This window comes from Heterodontus francisci, chromosome 25 (genome assembly GCF_036365525.1).
Source record: "Heterodontus francisci isolate sHetFra1 chromosome 25, sHetFra1.hap1, whole genome shotgun sequence".
In the NCBI taxonomy this organism is placed as follows: Eukaryota; Metazoa; Chordata; class Chondrichthyes; order Heterodontiformes; family Heterodontidae; genus Heterodontus; species Heterodontus francisci.
The window spans coordinates 32,829,046-32,853,574 of record NC_090395.1 but is presented as its reverse complement, the minus strand read 5'-3'; the positions used below and the strand labels follow the sequence as shown (position 1 = coordinate 32,853,574).

The 24,529-nt window shown below is 45.7% G+C and overlaps 1 protein-coding gene across 1 annotated transcript; it reads left to right on the top strand.

Annotated features, from left to right (window-relative positions):
• The first annotated feature begins 5,353 nt into the window (after positions 1-5,353).
• LOC137384075 (uncharacterized) lies at positions 5,354-7,915 on the top strand. The gene is made up of 3 exons (XM_068057651.1): positions 5,354-5,682; positions 5,776-5,889; positions 7,001-7,915. The coding sequence occupies exons 2-3, from the start codon at positions 5,786-5,788 to the stop codon at positions 7,407-7,409; spliced, it is 513 nt and encodes a 170-aa protein (XP_067913752.1). The 5' UTR covers positions 5,354-5,682; positions 5,776-5,785; the 3' UTR covers positions 7,410-7,915.
• The last annotated feature ends 16,614 nt before the right edge of the window (positions 7,916-24,529 follow it).

Sequence of the window (24,529 nt, the reverse complement as noted above, 5' to 3'; positions counted from 1 at the left end):
GAGGGGCTTGACAGGGTAGATGCTGAGAAAATGTTTCCCCAGGTATCTAAAATATGGGGTCAAAGTCTCAGAATAATGGGTTGGCCATTTAGGACTGAGATAAGGAGAAATGTCTTCACTCAAAGAGTTGGAATGCTCTACCCCAGAGACCTGGGGATGCTCATTCGTTGAGTACATTCAAGAGAGAGGTTGGTTGATTTTTGGGTATTAAGGGAATTAAGGGCAGAGTCAGGCAGTGTTACGGTGGTGGAAATAGGCAGTCTTAGTGATGGCGCGAATTATATAGTTCGAAGCTCATTGCGGGATCAAATATGACTCCAAGGTTCAGCCTCAGGCATTTGCCTGGTAGAGGAATGGAGACGGTGGCAAAGGAGCAGAGTTTGTGAAGGGGACCAAAAACAATGGTTTCAGTCTTCCCAATATTTATCGGAGAAAACTTTTGCTCATCCAGTATTTGGATGTCGGACAAGCAGTCTGACAGTTTGGAGACGGTGCTAGGGTCGAGATAGAGGTGGTGTTGAGATAGAGTTGGGTATCGACAGCATACATATGGAAACTGACACTGTGTTTTCGGATGATGTCGCCGTGGGACAGCATGTAGATGAGAAATAGGAGGGGACCAAGGATAAATCCTTAGGGGACACTGGCGGTAATGATGAGGGAGCGGGAAGCAACGCCATTGCAGGTGATTCTCTGTCAACGATTAGATAGATAAGAATGGAACCAGGAGAATGCAGTCCCATCCACTGGACTATGGTGGAAAAGGGTTGGGGCAGAATTTTGTGGTTGACTGTGTCAAAGGCTGCAGACAGGTCAAGACGGATAAGGAAGGAAAGTTTACCTTTGTCATAGTCACATAGGATGTAATTTAAGTACTGTGGTAGGGGCGGAAACCTGATTAAAGGGATTCAAACATGGAGTTCCGGGAAAGAAGGGCATAAATTTGCGAGGCAACAACACATTCAAGGACTTGAGAGAAAAGGGAGGTTGGAGATGGGGTGGTAGTTAGCAAGAGTTCTTTTCTTCAGGAGAAAGCTGATGACAGCAGATTTGAAGGAGAGGGGGACAACACGTGAGGAGAGAGAACGGTGAACGATATCACTTAACATTGGAGCCATAAAGCTATTATTTAATGTGATTAGAGTTCTGGGGAATAGTTTATCATAGAGCCGCAAAAACATAGTTAATATTCATTTTATTTGGAGTTTGATGAGCTGTGTCATCAACATTACAACATACCGAATAGGGATCGGATGAATGACAACCTTTTTTCAGTTTGTGCCGTAGTATTTAGGGGATATTTAAATGGTTCAGTGCCATTATATTTTTCACACAGCACTTAGCTATGGATGAGTCCCAGGGCTGGATTTTGCTGCCGGCTTTGAGTCCAAATGGGGGTCCCGAGCCTGCACTTGCCAGCAGCATGACTGGCTCAGCAATCATGCAGGAGACGGCCTCCTAATTGACCACCTCCATGCTCGGTGTCCTATTAAGGACAGCAGGCAGGCTCTCGATGCTGCAGGCCCAATCAGAAGGCCACCAGCTCTGGAGCATTGGCAACCCCACCGGGAGAGGTGGGCGTTATACTGAGGCAGGTCAAGGACCACAAAGGTGCCTCAACAGGGAAAACAGTGCAGAAATAAACACAATTTAGGATCAGTTTTGGCCGTGATTGTGGCCTTTCATTCTTGTGGCCCCATCAATGGGGCATGGAGCCCCTGGCTATGATGGTTACCCGGCCTGCCGAATGGAGGCTGCCTTCATTGAGCTGGCAGCATCTACATGCAGGCCGGGGCTGCTCTGCCAGCAGTGACATGCTAGTGAGGCTGCAAAATTGCACCTAATTGGGGCCTTAATAAGCATAATTGGCTGTCAGCCTCCATGGAGTGGGCAGCCACTCCTATTCCCAGCTCACCCTGGGAAAGATCCTCGGTGGCGGGAATGCACGGGGTGCTATCTCTAAGAGGGTCTCCCCAATTTTCCTGGCACCCCTCCCCCCTCACCGACCCCGACTCCAGGCCCACCATCACGGGGCCTGGAAAATTCCGCGCCTGTAATGTCTCTGTATGTGCCTCTTTTATAGAGGCATTTTCACAAACAGAGACCAGAATGCTGTAAGTTAAATGTTTTCTTTGCTAGATTCTCTGTGGAGGATTTGTTGAAACTGTTCCCTTTGCCATGTATTTAAGCAAGCCTGTAGATTATCATTGTAGCAGGTAGGCAGAATATAAAAATACCAGAACATCTTGAAAGTTGCACTACTGATCTATTGGACAGTACAAGTTGGAGTTAGAGTTCTGTTCTTATGCTGGCATGGGGGCTGGTACCTTTGGAAGACTTCTGGTAGTTGACACTTTTCCTCATATTAAATTGGCCAAAGTTCCCTTGGGTGAGGAAATGGGTGTTGTTCTGGAATATATGAAAGAAATTCTCTGGGGTTGGATGGTGGATCAACAGGACAGGAGCCAGGATACCCACTGTTTCTCATCTCTAGGTGCAGTCTGGGTATTATCTGTTCACATTGGAAATTATTCCACAGGCATTTTATCAAAGGATGGGAGTATGACACTGTACTGCAAATTACTTAATATTATAGTAGTCACGATAGCAAACATTGTCGCCATACATTGCATCATTCTGAAAGGAGATTTGATGAAACAAAGTGACTTAAAAGCACTGATAGCGGTTAGCTAAACAGTGAGTTCTACATGTCCAAATGTTCTTGTACCAGTATAACTGCGTTATAGAGTATGTGATATCCCAATCTTCACCGGCTAAGTGAAAAAGCTTTAGTAACTATGATGATACACTCTTGTTAATGCAGTTTCTCACTTAAGCAATTGACGTTTGGAAGGGAATTCCGCCTCCACATATTGTTCCATTTCCTTCTTATAACGAGCAGTTGGACGGAAAGGAAAAAATACTGAATTTCATGACTGAGAAATGACATTGAAGATTTACAGGCTGGGAAACAGAACAAAAAAGCTTAACGTTACCAAGGCAACAACCATGGTTCTTTTAGTGTTAACTACTTCGATTCCAGGTATCCTGAACTATAAAGAAAGGTTGAGCAGCTAAATCTGTTCTCACTGGAAAATACATTTTCAGTGCATATAGAGTATATTTGTCTTAGTACATATTTAAGTCTTCCCACTCCGCTCTATTGTGAGACCGCTTCCCTAAGCTCCAATGTTGATGGCAAAGATACCATGCTCCAGCATTCTGCAATTCCCTTCCTAGAAACTGTTGACATGCTTACTCTCTCTCCAGATTCAAAAGACTCAGGACCTGCCTCTTTGGCCATTTATGGCATTATGCTCACTTCCCATAACCTCTCTTACTTCCTGCTTGGTATCCTCTAGTCCCCTGTATATTGCCTTAAGGTATTTGTGGAAAGTGTTGTATCAGTTCACGTTGTTGTAAACATTGCAGCACTGCTTTCAGTTGCTACAACTTTACAACTAAGAATTAGAAAGGCAGACATATATTTATTTATACACTGCCATATCACATCTCTCAGAAATACCTCAAAGTGCCTGACATACAATGAATCACTTTGAAATGGCAAGTCTTGACATGAAGACAAATGGAGCAGTCACTTTGGTCACAGCAAGACCTCACCAACAACAATGAGATAAATGCCATTCATTTGTTTTGAAGTTTTGAGAGGAGAATGCTGCCCAAAACCCAAAGAGAACTCCCTGCTCATCTTTGAATGGTGATGGAAAGGGCAGGATTTTCCCTCCGGGGTGGGAAACAGAGTTCAGGACTGTTTCCAAGTGCTGAACGGCCCGGATTGGGGGGTGGGAGTGGGTGGGTGGGGAGGGGGCATGGGAACCAGTCACTCATTGTGACTTTTACGGGGCAGCCCCTTAATTAACCTGGAGACGGGCTCGCCAACCAGTTAAGGATGGCAGGTGGATTCCCGAAGTTGGAGGGCCAGTCAGAGGCCTTCCAGCTTCAAATGAGTAACAGGCTACAACAGAGGGTAAGCAAAGGAGAGGGTGCTTCAAGGTGCTGTCAGGCAAACCCCTCCATCTGCCAAGAATGAGGAAAATTAATTTCGCCACATGAACATTGATTTCAAACAGCTACTGGTGAAGAAAGAACTTGCTTTAAAAAACCATTGGAGACATTGTCTGGAGAGAGACATTAGCATATCCACAGACAGTACTTTAAAGAACGAAGGGGGGATTCCCTGCTCCAATTTAATCCACAATGAACTTTTGATTACTAGACATTGAAGGTGGAAAGGCTAGTATTCCAAGCTGAGATGGCCGAATACACAAACAGATGTGGTCGGACCTGTTTAGTCACATGGCTGGCTGACTCTTGGAGTTGTTTGAATTTTGAACTTGCCACAGAGTGTTTGAAATCAGAAGGCTGTTAGCTGCTGGACTGAGAACAGCTCTCTCCTGTCTGCTCTCATCTAGCTCTCACCAGCTTCAGAAACCATTGAAGACACCTGAACCCCAAGAGAGAAAAGTCTCCTACAGTGAACAAGGTTTAAGAAGAATTCGGGGCCCCGACAAAAAGCAAGACTACTTACAAAAGGACTTACAGTGAGCTTGAAGCACAGTAAACAAGAAACTCTTCTGATATAAAAACAAGAAATGCTGGAAATACTCAGCAGGTCTAGCAGCATCTGTGGAGAGAGAAGCAGAGGTAATGTTTCAGGTCAGTGACCCTTCATCAGAACTGGCAAATGTCTGAAATGTAATAGGTTTTAAGCAAATAAATGGGGGTGGGGTAAGAGATAACAAAAGACAAGGTGTTGATAGGACAGAGGGCCACAGAGAATAACTGACCAGAAGGTCATGGAGCAAAGGCAAATGGGATGTTAATGGTGTGTTGAAAGACAAAGCGTTAGTGCCGAGAGGGTATTAATTGACAGAAAAATGAATAGCCCTGGCCCAAAGCACAAACATGAAAAAAACAGTGGGTAGGCACATGGTAAAGTCACTGATTATAAACAAGTGAGGTGGGGGTTGGGCAAGAGATAACAAAGGAGAAGGTGCAGATTGGACCAGGCCACATAGCTGACCAAAAGGTCACGGAGCAAAGGCAAACAATATGTTAATGGTGTGTTGAAAGACAAAGCATTAGTACAGATTAGGTGTGAATATACTGAATATTGAACAGCAGCAAGTGCAAACCTGAAGAAAAACAATCAGGAATTTCAGAAGAAGCGTCTTGACTCAGTGATGACAATGTTTGAAGCAAATTGAATAGATGCATTTAAGGGGGAGCTAGACACGCATATGAGGGGGAAGGGAATAGAGGGTTATGATGATAGATTTAGATGAAGAAAAATGGGAGGAGGCTTGAGTCGAACATAAACGGCATGGACTGGTTGGGCCGAATTGCCTATTTCTGTGTCATATATCTTATGTAAATATGTTCTTTTCATGAGTTTAGAGAGTTTGCTGTTTGCAACTTGTTAGCTGTGGGACTGTTTCCTGATATGGTTTGAGGGACTTTGAGCTGGAATTTGGCATGCCTACTTTTGGACACTGGTCTTTCCAGACTTGGATCTGCTCCACCACCAGGGCGTTGCCTTGTTTTCAAGACGCCTGCCACCCTTCCTCCCCACCCCAGTCTCAAACAGCAAGCAGATTCTGTGAAACAGTCCAGAGAACAGAACTATATCCACAGGAATATTAGCTATTGGTGTAGAACACTGTGAGTAGTTTAATGATTTTTCAGGTTATTTGGTGATACGTACATTTCCAGTTTAAGAGGCTTTTTGATGAGAGTTACCTAATCTTTTTCCAGGTTATACAGAATGTCGAAGTCAATTGAAAGCATAATGGAAGCTGTTGATTCTTCCAGATGTGTGGGGATTGAAATCTCCAACAAAAGCATGCACTACGTTTTAACTGAACCTGTGTAAGTACATCAATTTATGCTTGCAATTCTTTCTTTGGAGGGCTGTAGAAAACCTCAAAGGACTTTGTCGTGTTTAATGTAAATACTTGTTGAACATTGTTGAGATTCGATCCAGTGTTGACTTTCTTTTTCCCAGCAATTTCAAAGTGGAAGTCTTTGTGGAAAACAAAAAAAATGTGTTTGGCTAAATCTTGACTTAATCCAAGCCAATTTGATTCTAGTTACAGTAGAATGAAAGACTGTACAGTTAAAGCATTGCAGGTTAAATATCTTAGTCAGGTTACGACCAGAAAACGCACATCATTCAGCATTTTGAGGTGCAGACCCAGAGCTGAGTTCTGATAAAACTCTAGTTCTGCTCTGGTTTTGATTTGAACAGCCTCCAATTTTCCACCCTCATAAACTTGGCTTCATACAAAACTCTGCTGCTCGTATCCTAACTCGCACCAAGTCCTGTTCACCCAACACCCCTGTGCTCGCTGACCTACGTTGGCTCCAGTTCTGGCTTTTAAGTTATTTTTATAAAGCTATTTAACTTATGTTTGTGCAAATGTTACCACAACAGACTTTTGTTTTTAAGCATCTTTATTAACCACTTTCCTCCTCTCCTAAAAATTCTAAATTATGCTGGGATGTGGTTAAGCAATGCCTCGATTTTAAAATTCTCATCCTTGTTTTCAAATTTCCCCATGGCCTCGCCCCTCCCTGTCTCCGTAATCTCCTCCAGCCCGTTTCGACCTCTGCGCTCCTCCAATTCTAGCTTCTTGAGCATTCCTGATTTTAATTGTTCCACCATTGGCAACTATGTCTTCAGCTTCAGGCCCTAAGCTTTGGTATTCCCTCCCTAAACCTCTTTACCTCTCCACCTCTCTCTCCTCCTTTAAGACGCTCTTTAAAATCTACCTTTTTGACTGAGCTTTTGGTCATCAGCCCTAATATCTCCTTATGTGACTTAGTGTCAAAATTTGTTTGATAATGCTCCTGTGAAGCAACTTAGGATGTTTTACTATATTAATGGTGCTATATAAATACATGTTGTTGTAATTTAAAGAATACAAAGGAGTATCGGACCTTTTAAGACTATAATACATCCACAATGTGTATCTGACAGGACCTACAGTTACAGTGGCCGTTTGCAAAGCCCACCACCACCCACCATCAACAGAGGGGAGAAAGGAGTCTGCGTGTTCGTCAAGACACCATACACAGCCTGTGGCACTGTCGGGGTGCTGAGCTACAAATTTGACAACACCCAGATGTCGCTGCTGGTCTCCAATCCTTATGACTACAGCAAGTACAGCATTGAGTATGCTCTGTATGTGCCTGACAGGCCCATGCCAACTGACAACGACTTGTACAATAAGATGTACGACCAACTAACAGAATCGTCTTCCTTCTCTAAGGCATCCCTGGGCAAAGGGAACCCATCTCTGAACATCAGAAAAGGAAACATATTCCTTTCAGCTACTATGTCTAATGAGAAGAAAGCTATACTCAAAATAGATATTGGAGATAATTAACCCTCTGCTAAATCTCTTGCACTTAGAGAATCGTATATTAATTCTCAGCACAGAATAAGACAAGTATACTGGTGCTAGCCAGAAGTATCTAACCCCATTTTCCTGTTCCTCCTATCATTAACCTTTACCTTCAAGTGTTTATCAAATTCCTTCTGAAATGTTGTGGATTGCCTCCACTTCAATTGCCACTGGCCATTCTCTACTAAACCTTTGCTTAAAAGTAAATTTTTTAACCTCCTCCCCTCAGGGGGAGGAGCTGAAGGTTCTCCAGTGACTAATTTAGCAGATGTTTTTCTTGCCATTGATAGTTAAGTTTCCACCGGTAATAAAGCCATAATCATCAGTACTACTCAGTTTTATAATTCTAAAGACGTTTGTGAAGCTGTCAAACAAACAATTCAGTTTTGGAACCTTACAATGTTAACATTGAAATGATCACTCTAATACACAGCTTCATCAAAGTGCAATGTACTGAGCTACATAATAAAAAACAATTGATTGACTAATTCATTGTTTTTTGCTTTTTGTATCATCTACATAACAGCTATAAGCATTACACTTACATATATACATCCTGGCCAAAAAAAAATCAACACGTATTGTTTTGCTTTCAATTGGAGATTTCTGAAGATGTTGCTAAATTTAATTAACAGTCAGAGACTGCTGAGAGTGGCAAGTGAGTCAGCAGTTGTACAACACATGCTTTGGATGTGATGATTTGCAAAGGTTGGTGATGGTGTCCCTTATAGTAATTGGAGAAGGTATGTGTTATGGTGATTGGAGATGGTGAGCTGAATTTTGTCAGCCTGTTGGAGGGCCCAGTGGTGATACTGGAAGTGGGTGCCATTGCCACATGTCATGTGTGCGGCCGGCCAACCACAATAACGCGGCAGCTGGCCAATTGACATAACCAAGGCGTGGGGGCTCATCCTATTGCAGGATGGGGGCGGGTTACGAGGCTCTGATGGCAGCATCAGCTGGCGAGAATACAGGTCAGACCACCACAATATGCGAGACCTGCGCTGGTGGGGCATACTACAGGGCTCTACTGGATCAATTGAGGCACCGGAATCTCATCTTCAATGGCCCGCTGGATGGTCGCTCAGGTGGACCCGTGGAGTGCTGCATTGCAAGGGTTCCTCACAGGCATCAGTAGCCATGTCTTCAATGGATAGCCCTTGTCCCCGAGAATCCATCCCTGAAGGTGAGTGGGGAGCCTGAAAAGCTGTGGCAACTGGGACTGTTGAAGTACATAGGCATTGTGGCTGCTTCCTGGAAAGTGGGCACACACCTGCAGGATGCACTTCCGGTGGTCGCAGACCAGTTGTACATTGAGCGAATGGAAGCCCTTCCTGTTGATGAACGCAGCTGGCTGGTCTGTGGGAGCCTTGATGGCCACATGTGTGCAACCCATGCCACCTTGCACCTGGGAGAATCTAGCGAAGGCCCTGAAGCCGATGGTCCTCTCTGCCTGACTGTCAAGGTCGGTCCACAAAGATGGGATGTATGAAACCTATGCTCGTTGAATTTTAGCCCTCCCCTGTACTGTCCTTGCAGAGATGAATTTGCCTCGGGACCTTCCCATGCTACTCCCCTCTGAATATGCCCAATGCTTGTAGACAGCCCTGCACCCAAGACTGCGCCCACACTACGTTTTCACCTGAGAATGGGCCCACCTTACCTTTGCACCCAAAAGTGGGCCCACCCTACCCTTGCACCCAAGACTGTGCCCATGCTTGCACCCACTCTACCCTTGCACCGGAGACTGCTCCCACCTTACCCATGCAGCCGAGAGTGGGCCCATCCTTTCTGCGAGACCAGCGCTGACAATGGCCTTCTCTCCTCCCTCTTCCGTAATTCACTGCTCCGCATGAGTGCCTTCCCATGGTGGCACTGAGGCCACTTCTCGGTGCAGCCACCTTTAAACGACCAGAGATCTGAAGGCATGCGATCCCAAATGCTGTTGACTAAATCTGAAACCCCTCCCATAAAATTTGCTTCAATTCAATGCAAATGTATTCGAACTAGCTGTTCACACTGGTACAATCAATTGAGGAGGGTTTGAAGGGCTTTCCTCTTTTCCCTCTCCTTATTTCACCACAACAGGTTTAATTTTTCCTTAAAGTGGATTTACTGGCCAATTTAGTAGCTGTTTGATTATTTACTAGCTATGATCATAACAAGAACCAATCAGGCAGGTTTTCTTGAGTTAACAAAGAAAGAGGCTAACTTTATTGTACCAAAACTGAATAAAATAATAAACAATACACCAACCTTCACTCTCACACACACACAAGAGGTTTACACACACACACAAATTGGTTACAGAGTGGGGAATGGTAAATTGGTTGAGTCCATAAAATAAGGATACAGTCTGTGGTGATTGGTGATTCAGCTGACTTCTAGCTGAATTCAGTGGTCCTGAGGCTTTTAGTTTGAAGAGGTAGATGACTGGCTCGGTGAGTCTCTTGGAGATAGTGATGCACATGATTTCCTCCAACAGTGTTGATGGTTGTAGCTGGAATATGTAAAGTTGGTCAGTCAACATACAGGATTTGAAAGCTTTCAAGCTGGAATGGAGAGAGAGAGAGAGAGGGGGACCCCCACTTAGGGTCTGCTCATGTAAGAGCCCAGTTGCATCTCCTCTGCTGCAGAGAAAATACCATCTCAAAACCACAGATGGGGACGGGCTTGTCACGTGACATTTACTCAGTCATTCAAACATAGCAGTTAGCAGTATTCTTCTTCCATCGTCTCCGCCTCCGGGCTCACTTCTTTGACCAGGAATCCTCCCCCCGATGAGTAGACCCATTCATCCGCCTCCAGCATTCTCCCTCTACCTGGACCCCTCCCCCAGCCTCTTACCTGCTCTTGATCTTTTTCATTGAAAACTGTCGGCGAGGCATTAGTCGTCTCAATTTCTCTGCCCCCCTCACTCACTCTAACCTGTCCCCCTCTGAACTTGAGGCACTCTGTTCTCTCAGGTCTAACCCCGACATTGTCATCAAACCTGCAGACAATGTGCTGTTATTGTATGGTGTACCGACCTCTACCTTGCAGAGGCTCAGCGCCAACTCTCAGACACTTCTTTTTACCTCCCTCTGGACCATGACCCCACCACCGAACATCAAGCTACTGTCCACAGGACTGTCACTGACCTCATCTCCTCTGGAGATTTTCCCTCTACAGCTTCCAACCTCAAAGTCCCGCAACCCCGGACAGCCTGCTTCTACCTCCTTCCCAAAATCCACAAACAGGACTGTCCCGGCAGACCCATTGTGTCAGCCTGCTCCTGCCCCACTGAACTTATTTCTTCCTATCTTGACTCTATCTTATCTCCACTGGTCCAGTCTCTTCCCACCTACATCCGTGACTCTTCTGACGCCCTACATCATTTTGACAATTTCTAGCTTCCTGGCCCCAACCGCCTCCTCTTCACGATGGGCGTCCAATCTCTCTACACCTCCATCTCCCACCAGGATGGTTTGAAGGCTCTCTGCTTCTTCCTGGAACAGAGGCCCAACCAGTCCCCATCCACCACTACCCTCCTCCACCTGGCTGAACTTGTTCTCACATTGAACAACTTCTCCTTCAACTCCACTCACTTCCTTCAAGTAAAAGGTGTTGTTATGGGTACCCGCATAGGTTCTAGTTATGCCTATCTTTTTGTGGGATATGTCGAACATTCCTTGTTCCAGTCCTACTCAGGCCTCCTCCCCCAACTCTTTTTCTGGTACATTGATGACTGTATCGGTGCCGTTTCCTGTTCCCGCCCCGAACTGGAAAACTTTATCAACTTTGTTTCTAATTTCCACCCTTCTCTCACCTTTACATGGTCCATCTCCAACACTTCCCTTCCCTTTCTTGACTTCTCTGTCTCCATCTCTGGGGATAGGTTGTCTACTAATATCCATTATAAGCCCACTGACTCCCACAGCCACCTCGACTACACTTCTTCACACCCTGCCTCCTATAAGGACTCCATTCCATTCTCCCAGTTTCTCCATCTCCGACGCATCTGCTCTGATGATGCTCACTCCATGACAGAGCTTCTGATGTGTCTTCCTTTTTCCTCAACTGAGGATTCCCCCCACTGTGGTTGACATGGCCCTCAACCGTGTCCAGCCCATTTCCCGCACCTCTACCCTCACCCCTTCGCCCTCTCCCAGAACCGCAACAGGGTTCCCCTTGTCCTCACTTTCCACCCCATCAGCCTTCATATCCAAAGGATCATCCTCTGTCATTTCCACCACCTCCAGTGTGATGCCACTACCAAACACTGTAGTGTTTCCCCTCCCTTCCCCTGTCAGCATTCTGAAGGGATCGTTCCCTCTGGTCCACTCCTCCATTACCCCACCACCTTCCTCTTGCAATCACATGAGGTGTAAAACCTGCCCATTTACCTCCTCTCTTCTCACTATCCCAGGCCCCAAACACTCCTTTCAGGTGAAGCAGTGATTTACTTGTACTTCTTTCAATGTAGTATACTGTATTAGCTGCTCACAATGTGGTCTCCTCTACACTAGGGAGATCAAACGCAGACTGGGTGATCGCTTTGCGGAACACCTCCGCTCAGTCCGAAAGCATGACCCCGAGCTTCTGGTTGCTTGCCATTTCAACACTCCCCCCCCCACATCTCTGTCCTGGGATTGCTGCAGTGTTCCAGTGAATATCAACACAAGCTCGAGGAACAGCATCTCATTTACCGATTAGGCACACTACAGTCTGCCGGACTGAACATTCAGTTCAATAATTTCAGAGCATGACAGGCCTCCCCCCCCCACCCCCCCCCCCCCATTTCTTTTACTTTTAGTTATTTTTTCTTTTTTCTTTTTTCTTTATTTTTTGTGTTTATTTTATTTCATCTTAGTTGTTCAGTTTGCTTACCCACTTTGTTTCATGTTTGTACTTGCGGCTGTTCAATTTTTAGTCCGTTAACACCCTATCTGTACTAATGCTTTGTCTTTCAACACACCATTAACATATTGTTTGCCTTTGCTCCATGATCTTCTGGTCAGCTGTTCTGTGACCTTGTCCTATCTACACCTCTTTTGTTATCTCTTGCCCTACCCCCTCTTTACTTGCTTAAAATCTTTCACATTTCTAATATTTGCCAGTTCTGAAGAAGGGTCACTGACCTGAAACGTTAACTCTGCTTCTCTCTCCACAGATGCTGCCAGACCTGCTGAGTATTTCCAGCATTTCTTGTTTTTATTTCTGATTTCCAGCATCCGCAGTATTTTGCTTTTATTTTAAGTTAGCAGTATTTCTCTGCTTGCAGAGAGAATAGGTAGTTCCTTTAAACTTCCTGGGTCTTGCTTCTTGCTGGGAAATAAACTGACATTTTGTCTCTCTTCTCACAAGCATTGAAGTGTAGGATACTGTGTAGCAAACTAAGTGATCATCTTAAGCTTAAAGGATGACTTTGCAGGCAGCTTGTGTTTTAAAAATGTCTTTTTAAAAAAAATATAAATTCAGATCTCCGGTCAGTGGACCAGAGAAAATTATCATTCAACAAAACAAATTGACGTAACACCACATTGTGGTGGTAACGCTGCCTTGTGGCTTTCCTGCCGCTGACAAAATTCGGAACTGACATCACAAAGTCGGGTTTCCAGGCGAGTGCGTCTACCCCGATTTTTTGGCTCCCTGTGCCTCGGCTCCCACTCCTTCAAAGAATGACTGAAAGGTTGATAGGGAGGGAAAAATTAGAGTATGAGAGAAAGCTAGCTAGAAATATAAAAACAGATATTAAGAGTTTCAATAGATATTTAATTTTTAAAAAGTGAGCGTTGGTGCTATAGAAAGTGAATTTGAGGAGTTAATAGGGGAAAATAAGGAGGTGGCAGATGAATTGAACAGGTATTTTGCATCAGTCTTCACTATAGAGGATACAAGTAACATCCCAGAAATGGCTGGAAATCAGGAAATGGAGGAGTGGGAAGAACTCAAAAAAATTTCAATCACCAAGGAACTGGTACTGAACAACTTGTTAGAGCTGTGAGCTGACAAGTCCCCGGCTCCTGATGAACTTCATCCTGGGGTCCTAAAAGAAGTGGCTAGTGAGATAGCTGATGCGGTGGTATTAATTTTCCAAAATTCCCTAGATTCGGCGAAGGTTCCTTTAGATTGGAAAATAGTGAATGTAACTCCTTTATTCAAAAAAGGAGGGAGACAGAAAGCAGGAAACTGCAGGCCAGTTAGCTTAACATCTGTCTTAGGGAAAATGTTAGAAGCTATTATTAAAGACGTTATAGCAGGGCACTTAGATTAAGGTAATCAGGCAGAGTCAACGCGGTTTTGTGGAAGGGAAATGATGTTGAAAAAATTTATTGGAGTTTTTTGAAGAAGTAACATGTGCTGTGGAGAAAGGGGAACCGGTGGATGTACTATACTTAGATTTCCAGAAGGCATTTGATAAGCTGCCACATCAAAGGTTATTGCGGAAAGTAAAAGCTCATGGTGTAGGGGGTAACATATTGGCGTGGATAGAAGATAGGCTAGCTGAAGGAAACAGAGAGTCGATATAAATGGGTCATTTTCTGTTTGGCAAGATGTAATGAGTGGTGTGCAACAGGAATCAGTGCTGGGTCTCAACTTTTTACAGTTTATATAAATGACTTGGATGAAGGGACCGAAGGTATGGTTGCTAAATTTGTTGATGACACAAAGATAGGTAGGAAAGTAAGTTATGAAGCGGACATAAGGAGGCTACAAAGGGATAGAGATAGGTTAAGTGAGTGGGCAAAGATCTGGCAAATGGAGTATAATGTGGGAAAATGTGAAATTGTCCACTTTGGCAGGAAGGATAAAAAAGAAGCTTATTTTCTAAATGGTGAGAGATTGCAGAGCTCTGAGATGCAGAGGGATCTGGGTGCCTAGTGCATGAATCGCAAAAGGTTAGTACACAGGTACAGAAAGTAATTAGGAAAGAAAATAGAATGTTGTTGTTTATTGCAAGGGGAACTGAATACAAAAATAGGGAAGTAATGCTTCAGTTTTACAGAGCATTGGTGAGACCTCATCTGGAGTACTGTCTACAGTCTTGGTCTCCTTATTTAAGGAAGGCTGTAAATGCATTGGAAGCAGTTCAGAGAAGGTTAACTAGACTAATACCTGGAATGGGTAGGTTGTCATATGAGGAAAGGTTGGACAGGCTAGGCGTGTATCTGCTGGAGTTTAGAAGAGTAAGTGGCGCCTTGATTGAAACATATAAGATTCTGAGGAGTCATGACAGAGTGGATGTGGAAAGGATGTTTTCCCTTATGGGAGAATCTAGAACGAGGGGTCACTGTTTAAAAAAAGGGGTCAACAATGTGAGACAGAGATGAGGAGAATTTTTTTTCTCTCAGAGGGTGGTGAGTCTTTGGAATTCTTGTCCTCAAAAGGCAGTGGAAGGAGAGTCTTTAAATAGTTTTAAGGAAGAGGTAGATAGATTCTTGATAAGTAAGAGGGTGAAAGATTATTGGGGTAGGCGGGAATGTGCAGTCGAGGTTACAATCTGATCAACTATGACCTTATTCAGTGGCGGAGCTCGCTAGAGTTGCTGAGTAGCCTATTCCTGCTCCTGATTCAAATGTTTGTATATATGTATACTGGGCAGATAAAATACAGTCTGGTGTGTACTAGGGTGATTGGAGATGGTGTGTGTACTAGGGTGATTGGAGATGGTGTGTGTATACAAGGGTGATTGGAGATGGTGTGTGTACAAGGGTGATGGAGATGGTGTGTGTACAAGGGTGATGGAGATGGTGCATTTTTTTATTCTTTCATGGGATGTGAGCATCACTGGCAAGGCCAACATTGGTTGCCCATCTCTAATTACCCTTGAGAAGGTGGTGGTGAGCCACCTTCTTGAACCGCTGCAGTCCATCTGGTGTAGGTGCACCCACAGTTCTGTTAGGAAGGGGGTTCCACAATTCAGACCCAGTGATAATGAAGGAACGGCGATATACTTCCAAGTCCAGATGGTGTATGGTATGGAAGGGAACTTGCAGGTGGTGGTGTTCTCATGTGTCTGCTGCCCTGGTCCTTCTAGGTGGTAGAGGTCCAGGGTTTGTAAGGTGCAGTCGAAGGAGCCTTGGTGAGTTACAGCAGGGCATCTTGTAGATGGTACACACTGCTGCCGCTGTGTGCCAGTGGTGGAGGGAGTGAATGTTGAAGGTGGTGGATGGGGTGCCAATCAAGCGGCCTGCGTTGTCCTGGATGGTGTCGAGCTTCTTGTGTGTTGTTGGAGCTGCACTCATCCAGGCAAGTGGAGAATATTCCATCATACTCCTGACTTGTCCCTTTGGGGAGTCAGGAGGTGAGTTACTCTCACCAGTCTAGTAGCTGTACTCGAACAGCTTCCCTAGGGGCGTGGCTAGTTTTGGAGCACAAGTCTTCAGTAATACTACCGGGATCTTTTCAGGGCCCATAGCCTTTGCAGTATACAGTGTCTTCAGCCCTTTCTTGATATCGTGTGGAGTGAATCAGATGGGCTGAAGACTGGCATCTGTGATGCTGGGGAGCTGAGCAGGAGGCCCAGATAGATCATCCACTCGGCACTTCTGGCTGAGGATGGTTGCAAATGCTTCAGCCTTGTCTTTTGCACTGACATGCTGGGCTCCTCCATTATTGAGGTTGGGGTGTTTGTGGAGCCTCCTCCTCCTGTTAGTTGTTTAATTGTCCAGCACCATTCACAACTGGATCCATTGGTTGTGAGATCGTTTAGCTCTGCCTATTGCATGCGGCTTCCGCTGTTTAGCATGCATCTCGTCTTATGTTGTAACTTCGCTGGGTTGGCACTTCATTTTTAGATATGCCTGATGCTGCTCCTGGCATGCTCTCCTGCACTCCTCTTTGAATCAGGGTTGATGCCCCAGCTTGATGATAATGGTAGAGTGAGGGCTATGCCGGGCCATGAAGTTACAGATTGTGGTTGAATACAATTCTGCTGCTGCTGATGGTCCACAGTGCCTCATGGATGCCCAGTTTTGAGCTGCCAGTTATGTTCTGAATCTATTCTATTTAGCATAGTGGTAATGCCACGCAACATGATGGATGGTATCCTCAGTGTGAAGTCAGGTCTTCGTCTTCACAAGGACTGTGCAGTGGTCACTGCTACCAATACCATCATGGACAGATGCATCTGTGACAGGTAAATTGGTGAGGGCAAGGTCAAACAGGTTTTTACCTCTTGTTGCTTCCCTCATCACCTGTCGCAAGCCCAGACAGACAACTATGTCCTACAGGACTCGGCCAGCTCAGTCAGAAGTGCATTATGGTGATTCGAGATGATGGCTTATGGTGATTGGAGATGGTGTGTGTCATGGTGATTGGAAATAGTGTTTGTTATGGTGATTGCAAATGGTGGCCAGGATTTTATGGGCCCCCCGAGGCAGAGTTTGGGCAGGGGGTGGGCACGGAGTATCACCATGAGCGGCGGGGGGGTGTGGAGTGCTCGTCGCCTCCCTGTCACCAAGCGAACTTCCAGGAGACGGGATAGGCCGATGACAGCCTTCCCACCCAGTGGTCAATTGAGGCCCTTAAGTGGCCTATTAATGGCAAATTCAAGGCCTTTTCCTGCTACCGCTGGGATCCTCCCAACACGGTGGTAGGGGGAGGGCCTCCGCCACTTGAGGAAGTTGCCTTGTAACACGAAGCACCCTCCCTGTGGCTTGAGGGGTGTCCCTCCTCCATGGGCAAGCTGTGACCCACAGAGGACCCCCACCGGGAACTACTTCATTCCCCGGGATACCCCTTCCCTGGACTGCACGGCCACCCCCCTTGCGCTGCTGGGGCTTTCCGGATTTGCCCCAGCGACCCTGCCTCACCTACCTCTGGTCCAGGGTTCCAGTGCTGGGCCTGGGTACAAGACCTCTGTAGGACTGGCAATGACCACCGCTCCTGGTGGCGCTGCCAATACTGCTGAACTCCCTGTCTTTAAAGGGATGGGGATCCCGGCTCGTGAAACTTTGATGGAAAAAGACCAGAGGATCGCTCCATGGGTGCAGGAAAAGGCCGAGGCAGGAATTCCCCCGCCTTTTCAGTCCGCACCAGAACCCTGCCTCCTACACAAAATCCAGCCTGTTGTATGTTATGGCGATTGGAGATGACGGCCGGAATTTTATGGTGGGCGGACGGGAGCCGGCCTTGCCTGGGATCAATTTGGTATTTTATGGGTCCACAGGCTTGAATTTTTCCGAGGCAGGACTTCCACCCGCTTGAGGGAAGACGGCCCGTCTCATTGAGCTGCTGGTTAATCAGCGGGCCTGCAGCTCTTAGTCCCAGGAGCAGTGACCACTGCTGGAACTGCAGCCCAGTCTAAGATAGAAGAAGACGTGGAGCTGGGAGGAAAAGTAAGTTTTGGTTACCTCGCCGGGGGTAATCGGTCAGGCCCAGGGGAGACAAGGGTCATCGGTTGGGGGGAAGGGGGGCATGTTGGGTGCTATGGGTGGTTGGGGTAGCGGGGGCGGCCCTCCATCGGGCCCCTCCCTCCCGGGATGATTGGCAACTGCCTAGTTTTCCCAGGCGGCTTTTCCCAGCTCCAGGATGCCCGCTTGTCACGCGCAAAATCCTCGAGGCAGGCGAAGGACCTTAAGTGGCCGTTAAGTGGCCACTTAATGGCCTTGATTGGCTTGGGGCAGGCGGGCCATTTTTCGCCCATCCCTCTGCCCTACATAAAGGGTGGTGGAGTTGGGAGCGGGTCAGGAAAGCCTCCCGGAGCCTCCTGCTCCATTTTACGCAACCACCCTTTGCTACTATCCTACTCGTTGGGGTGGCGTAAAATTCCAGCTGATGTGTGTTATGGTGATTGCTGATGTGTTATGGTAATTGGGGATGGTGTGCCCCATAGTGGGAAAAGCATGTGTTGGCAATGGCATATTATGCTGACTTGAGATGGCATATGCTATAGCAGCTAGGGATACTGTGTGTTAAAGTATCTCTGAATGTGTTATAAAATTTGGAGCAGATCATCCTTTAATGGCTGGGGGTGGTGTGTGATAACAGTTGGGGTTGATGCATCACAGCAGCTCACAATTACATTATTGGTAATGACATAGTGGATGGGGATGACGTGTCTTGTCGAGACGATGTAAAGTATAATAGCTGAGATTGTTGTGGATCAATGGAGATGCCTGTTACAGTGACTGAGACATACAACAATTTGTTGTTTGCCATTTCAAAAGGGAGTGAGCCCCAAGGTGGGTATCTGTCTTTTTACAAAGCCTCTCACATGAGGATCTGGATTGAACAGGTGGCAATAAGTAAGTCTGGTAGGTTGCATTGGACATGGACATATAGAACATCCAGGTGGTAGGCACATCGCAACATATCCTGCATTGGTCCTTCTAGCTCACAGATGACAGACACTTGATATGCTGCTGATGAGGTAACCTTGAGGCTTGGGGTGACAGTTACTGGAAGGTTTCATATGAACATAGGAGCAGGAATAGGCCATTCAGCCCATTGAGCCTGCTCCGCCATTCAATACGATCATGGCTGATCATCGTGTTCAATACCTTTTCCCCACACTATCCCCATATCCCTTGATATCATTGGTATTTAGAAATCTGTCAATCTCTACTTTAAACATACTCAATGACTGAGCTTCCACAGCCCTCTGGGGTAGAGAATTCCAAAGATTCACAACACTCTGAGTAAAGATATTTCCCCTCATCTCGGTCCTAAGTGGCTCCCCACTTATTTTGAAATTATGTCCACTGACTCCCCAACCAGGGGAAACATCTTAGCTGCATCTACCCTGTCATCCCTTGAAGTATTTTGTAAGTTTCAATGAGATCACCTCTCATCCTTCAAAACTCCAGAGAATACAGGCCCAGTTTCCCAATCGATCTTCATAGGATATCCTGCCATCCGGTAACAAGTCTGGTGAATCGTTGCACTCCCTCTATGGCAACAATATCCTTCCTAAGGTAAGGGGATCAAAACTGCACACAGTACTCCAGGTGCGGTCTAACCAAGGTTCTGTACGATTGAAGCAAGACTTCACTACTCCTGTACTCAAATCCTCTTGCAATAAAGGCTAACATACTATTAGCTTTCTTAATTGCTTGCTGTACCTGCATGTCAGCTTTCAGTGACTTATCGACAAGGTCACCCAAATCCCTTTGTACATTTAAACATTCTCATCTCTTACCATTTAAGAAATACTCTACAGATCTATTCCTCCTACCAAAATGGATAACCTCACATTTTTCCACATGTATATTCCATCTGCCACGTTCTGGCCCATTCACTAAATCTGTCCAAATCCCCTTGAAGCCACTTTGCATCTTCCTTACAACACACATTCCCACCAGCTGGAGACTGGGTATTAGACTACATTTGATCAGAGAACAGGTCCAGTGTTAATGCTGTGGTCAGGAGTATTTTAAGCTGAGTTGTGCTAATCATGTCACTCATGAGGAATTCCTGGTAGTTGTTGTCTGCCTAGTGAAAGTTCTAAACCATCTGGATTTGGGGAACTGGGTGCGGTTTCTGTTTGCTCCCGTTAGTCATATCAACGTAATCCAAGCGGAATTAGCTGAGCCAGCACAAACGGGTTGGAGAATTTTAAATAGAAGGGAGTTACACCCAAAACCATTTTCCATGTTTTCCATGATCTTTTACTCTGGTTCAAAATTCAAATTGTCTGGATCAGGCCCCACCCACAAAACGGGCCACACTCCCAGGTTGAAATTATGAGATTCTGCTGATAGCGCTGTCTTGAGAAAGCTCATTTCCTTAGGTTCACAGATACTTGTAGGTGCATTTTAAAAGTTTTTCCATATCAAAAGTATTGAATTTACCAAACAAAACTGACTAGTGTAAACCAATGAAACTATTAAATGGTTCAGTATAGTTTTTTTAAAGTGCATTTCAATCATCTTAAAGCAGGTTACTCATGTGTGGAGGACTGGACACCCTTATTAAAACTGCTTATTTTTGGTGATAAACCCATTTACACTGTATTAATAACCCTGGACCAGGTTACTGCTATTAAATATATCGAGGAATAGTTTTTAATGGAAAGAAAACGAAAGAAGCAATAATGTTCTATTACTCAACAGCTACACTCATTCCAATACACTGCCATTAAACCACAGCAGATGTAAAAGTGAAATAAGAAGCTGCAGTGCATTTGCAAAATCGACTTCAACTCACTCGTCAACGTCAATGAGCCATTTGCATTATGAACAACAATGGGAGACAGGCAGAAAGTGGAGATTTCGGGCAGCTTCAAACATTCGGGTTAAAGTTGCCTAAATTTCTGACTCTTCCTGAAATGGGCAGAGCATTTAAATTGATAAGAATTGAATTGCCTGAAATGATCAGTACACTCACTTCTTTATAAGCGTCCTCTTTGTAATTGAGGCTTATGTTAGTGGTGAATGGTTAGCATCATTTGCCTGATACAGATGGCTGCTTGTGATAAGTGGGAATGGTGTCAACGGTGGGGACTGTGTATACTTTTGTGGGTCACATTAACTTTTAAAATGATGAGGAGTCAGTTCGCACCCTGATGGTAGAAAGGGTTTTCATTCAATGACTCTTATGTTGCAGTATTAATGATTGCAAAACTGTCCACATTCGCTGTTTATTACTCCTCTGAAACTGACAGCAACTTTGGTGGAAATCCAGAAATTGCTGTCAGTGATTCTATGCTTCTCCAGAGGATGCGCTGTTGAAGTTCTCCCCATTCTGCAATCAATTAGAAATCACTGAACTGATGTGAACTTGCCCTTTTATACTATTTGTCTCACTGTAAGAACTCTTGAAAAAATTACACCTTGTTGAATGAGGTGGAACTGCGCTTCTAACGACTCACTATGTTCATAATTACTGCTGAACAGACTCACTGGTCCTGAAAAACTAATTTTATATTTAAAAAATGTCAAATTTCTCCATTATGGGAAAAGGTTGATATATTTTTAAAGTAATAGGCTGGAGTTTTACAGTGGGGTGAAGGCCCCACACAACGGCCAAAAAGTCGGAGCCAAGCCCAACTCCACCAGGCCTGGAATCCACACCATGACTTTACATAGCCCAAGCCCTTAATAGGCCTCAGGTGGGACCTCCACTCCTCTGAGGTAGGAGATCCCGCTTCAAAGAGATGCCGACTAATTAGTGGGTCAGCAGCTCTTCAGTCCCAGCAGTGGCAGTGGGAACGGTAGCTACTGCTGGGACTGCACCAACTGAGAATCTGGAGGCCCCGGAATAGAGTTAAGTGTATGGAGCCTCATCAGGGACAATCGGCTGGGGCCCAATGAGGCAGGGGGGAGGGTGCGAGGTGGGGGGGTGGGTCGGTCGAGGGGAGGGGGGGGTGGAGGTACTCCAGTGGAAGCAGCTTGTGCCATGTTGGGGGGCCTTCTGTTGGGCACAAGGTGCCCAATCAGGAGGGCCCCCTTAAGCCGGCATGCAGGTCACCAGGTTTTACTGGGCGGTCTCCTCAGCTGGCAAAGTGCCCGTCCGCCGCTGGTATGGGAGGAGACCCTTAAGTGACAATTAATTGGCCACTTAAGTGCCTCAATTGGGCTGGGGCACGCAGGCCGTTTGTTACCTTCCCCGCCGCTCGTAAATTGCAGCAGGAGCTGGAAGGCGACAGGATCAGCCCCCTGCCTCGCACTCAGTTTTACACCCCGCCCTGTCTCCAGCCCACTCCTACAGGGGTGTAAAATTCCAGACATAGATTTTTTTTTTGCAAAAGGTTGTTTATGATATTCCAGCTTCTACCTTACTCCCATTTGTATGGCCCAATGGTTTATTTCACGCTCTGTAAAATTTAATTAAAAATGTAGGATAATCAGTGCATTTTACTTCTGGTTTGCAGCCTGTGAGAATACTTCAATGTGACTGGCTACTTACAATACTTGATGACATCAATGTTGATGGATGCCTGGAGATCCCCTTGATGTGGAACCAGATTCAAAATAACATTGGAAAAGGAGAAATCCACAGCACAGAGAGCACTGTATCTTGGAGGTAGCTTTCTTTGAGGTCAGTGGTGAGTGTCACTGCTTCATGGCTGACCATGAAATCCAGGTCCATCTGCCTGACAGAGGAGCTTAGCTAAATGGATAATACTCCTGTCACGTGCTTCCATATGAAGGAGACAGAATTTCATTCAAGGTGGGAACTTTGATTGGCACTTTGGTGAGCAAATCCTGGACACCCAGAGCTAAGAAAGGGACCATGGAATAGTCTTTGTTATCGCTATATCTCTGTTGAAGGCAATCTAAAACAGAGAGAGGAAGCTTACTCTCTGGTTGGTCGAGGGGTATGAGAGACTCTTGACTAAGGAATGAACATGTATGACTTATAATAGAAAAGTTTAGTGCCAGTTAATTCATGGACAGCTAACTTGTGTGTTTAGCCCATAACAAGGGAAAAGTTGCATGTTTTGATGTTTTATGGCACAAGGTGTGGTCGGAAATAATTGTCTCTCATTAGAAAACTGTAATTCATAGAATCATACAGCACAGGAGGCCATTTGACTCACCCTGCATGTGCTAGCTCTTTGAAAGTGCTCCCCAATTAGCCCTGCTCCTCTGCTCTTTCCCCATGGTCCCGCAAATAGTTTTTTTTCACGTATATATCCATTTCCCGTTTGAACGTTACTATTGAATCTGCTTCCACCACTCTGCCAGACAATGATTTCAGGTCACAATAACTCGCAGCATAAAAAATTATCTCCTCTCTATTATGACCGACCTTTCTGCCAGTGGAAACAGTTTCTCCTTATTTACTTTATCAACACCCTTCATGATTTTGAACACTTCTATTCAATCACCCATAACCTTTTCCGCTCTCATGAGAATAATCCCAACTTCTCTGGTCTCTCCACAAACTGAAGTCCCTCATATTCATTTCACTCATGCATTCAATATATAATTATCCAGTTTGTTGGTTTACAGTTGCCCTTTCCTCACTGGATTGCTTTTCAGTCCACCATCTGGAAAGGCAGGAGAATGTAAATGTGTGTGAGATCACAGTGATCCCCAGGTCACACTACCGTTGAATTTGAAATTGGGCGCTAAAAATGTGCTCCAGACCGCAGGGACACGGAGTCCACTTACCAAAATGACCAGTCATACTGTGTACCTGATTCACAGGCCTGCAATTTCCTTCAGGCAGGTACATGAATTGCACCTCCAGCATGCAATCTGTGAGTGCCAAAGGTCAAAGTTCACCCCAATGTTGTTCGGATGGGAACTAAGCAGTGAAACTATGGGCTGGATTTTGTTCTCCCCCAGGCGTCGGGTTCTGTGGGGGATGGGGGTGGGGCTGGGGCCTGAAGATGCCTCCGGGAGAGGGCCGCCATGCACCCTGACGCCAGGAGGGCCCAGCCCCATATTACCGGTGGCAACAAGGCCTCGTGCCAGCCCCCTGCCACTCAGCGACTGGACCCCATTTGAATATTTAAATAAATTAAAATGAATGAATTCATGATAATCATGTCGCCTCCTGATGTCCCGCTACGATCTTCAGCCCGGTAGCCGGCATTCCCTTGCCTTCGGATCCCTGTCCAGGGAAACGATGTGCCACGCTGGTGGGGAGCAGGGAGGAATTAGGTTTATCAGTGCGGGAGGGAGGAAGGGGTCAAAGTAACATCATGGGTGTAGGGAATGGTGGGAAGGATTGGAGTTTAAAGTTTATGCAGTTTTGCCGGGGGGGATGGGGGAACAGAAAATCAGATGGACAAGGTAAGTGTTTTGGGAGGTGGAGAGAGCAAATAATTAATTTTATTGTTATTGGGCAGGGTTGGAAGAGGGGCGGAAGAAACGTCTGTATTTTTTAAAATCTACTTTACCTTTAAATATTTAAATTTCCCGGTAAGGCTGAAAGCCCTTTAAAAATGACATCAACACCTGCACACAGGCAGCTGACGCCATTGCCGGGGACAGACAGCCAGACCTCTCCATGTGATCGGGGTGGGGCCGCCCCCCCCACCCCGACTATTTAAATGAGCCGCGACATGCGGCCCACATGGGCAGGCCACCATTTCTTTTTTCCACCAGCCGCCATCGGCAGAGGGCACAGAAAATTCAGCCCTGGGTTTATAATATTTGGCATCACTGAATCACCCAACACACCTGGAGTTTCAAGTCCTATCCAGTTGTGTTTTATACTCATGA

Coding starts and splice junctions, on each gene's coding strand:
- LOC137384075 (XM_068057651.1), top strand. CDS start 5,786: ATGTCGAAGTCAATTGAAAGCATAATGGAAGCTGTTGATTCTTCCAGA. Junction 5,890..7,000: donor TACGTTTTAACTGAACCTGT/GTAAGTACATCA, acceptor TGTATCTGACAG/GACCTACAGTTACAGTGGCC.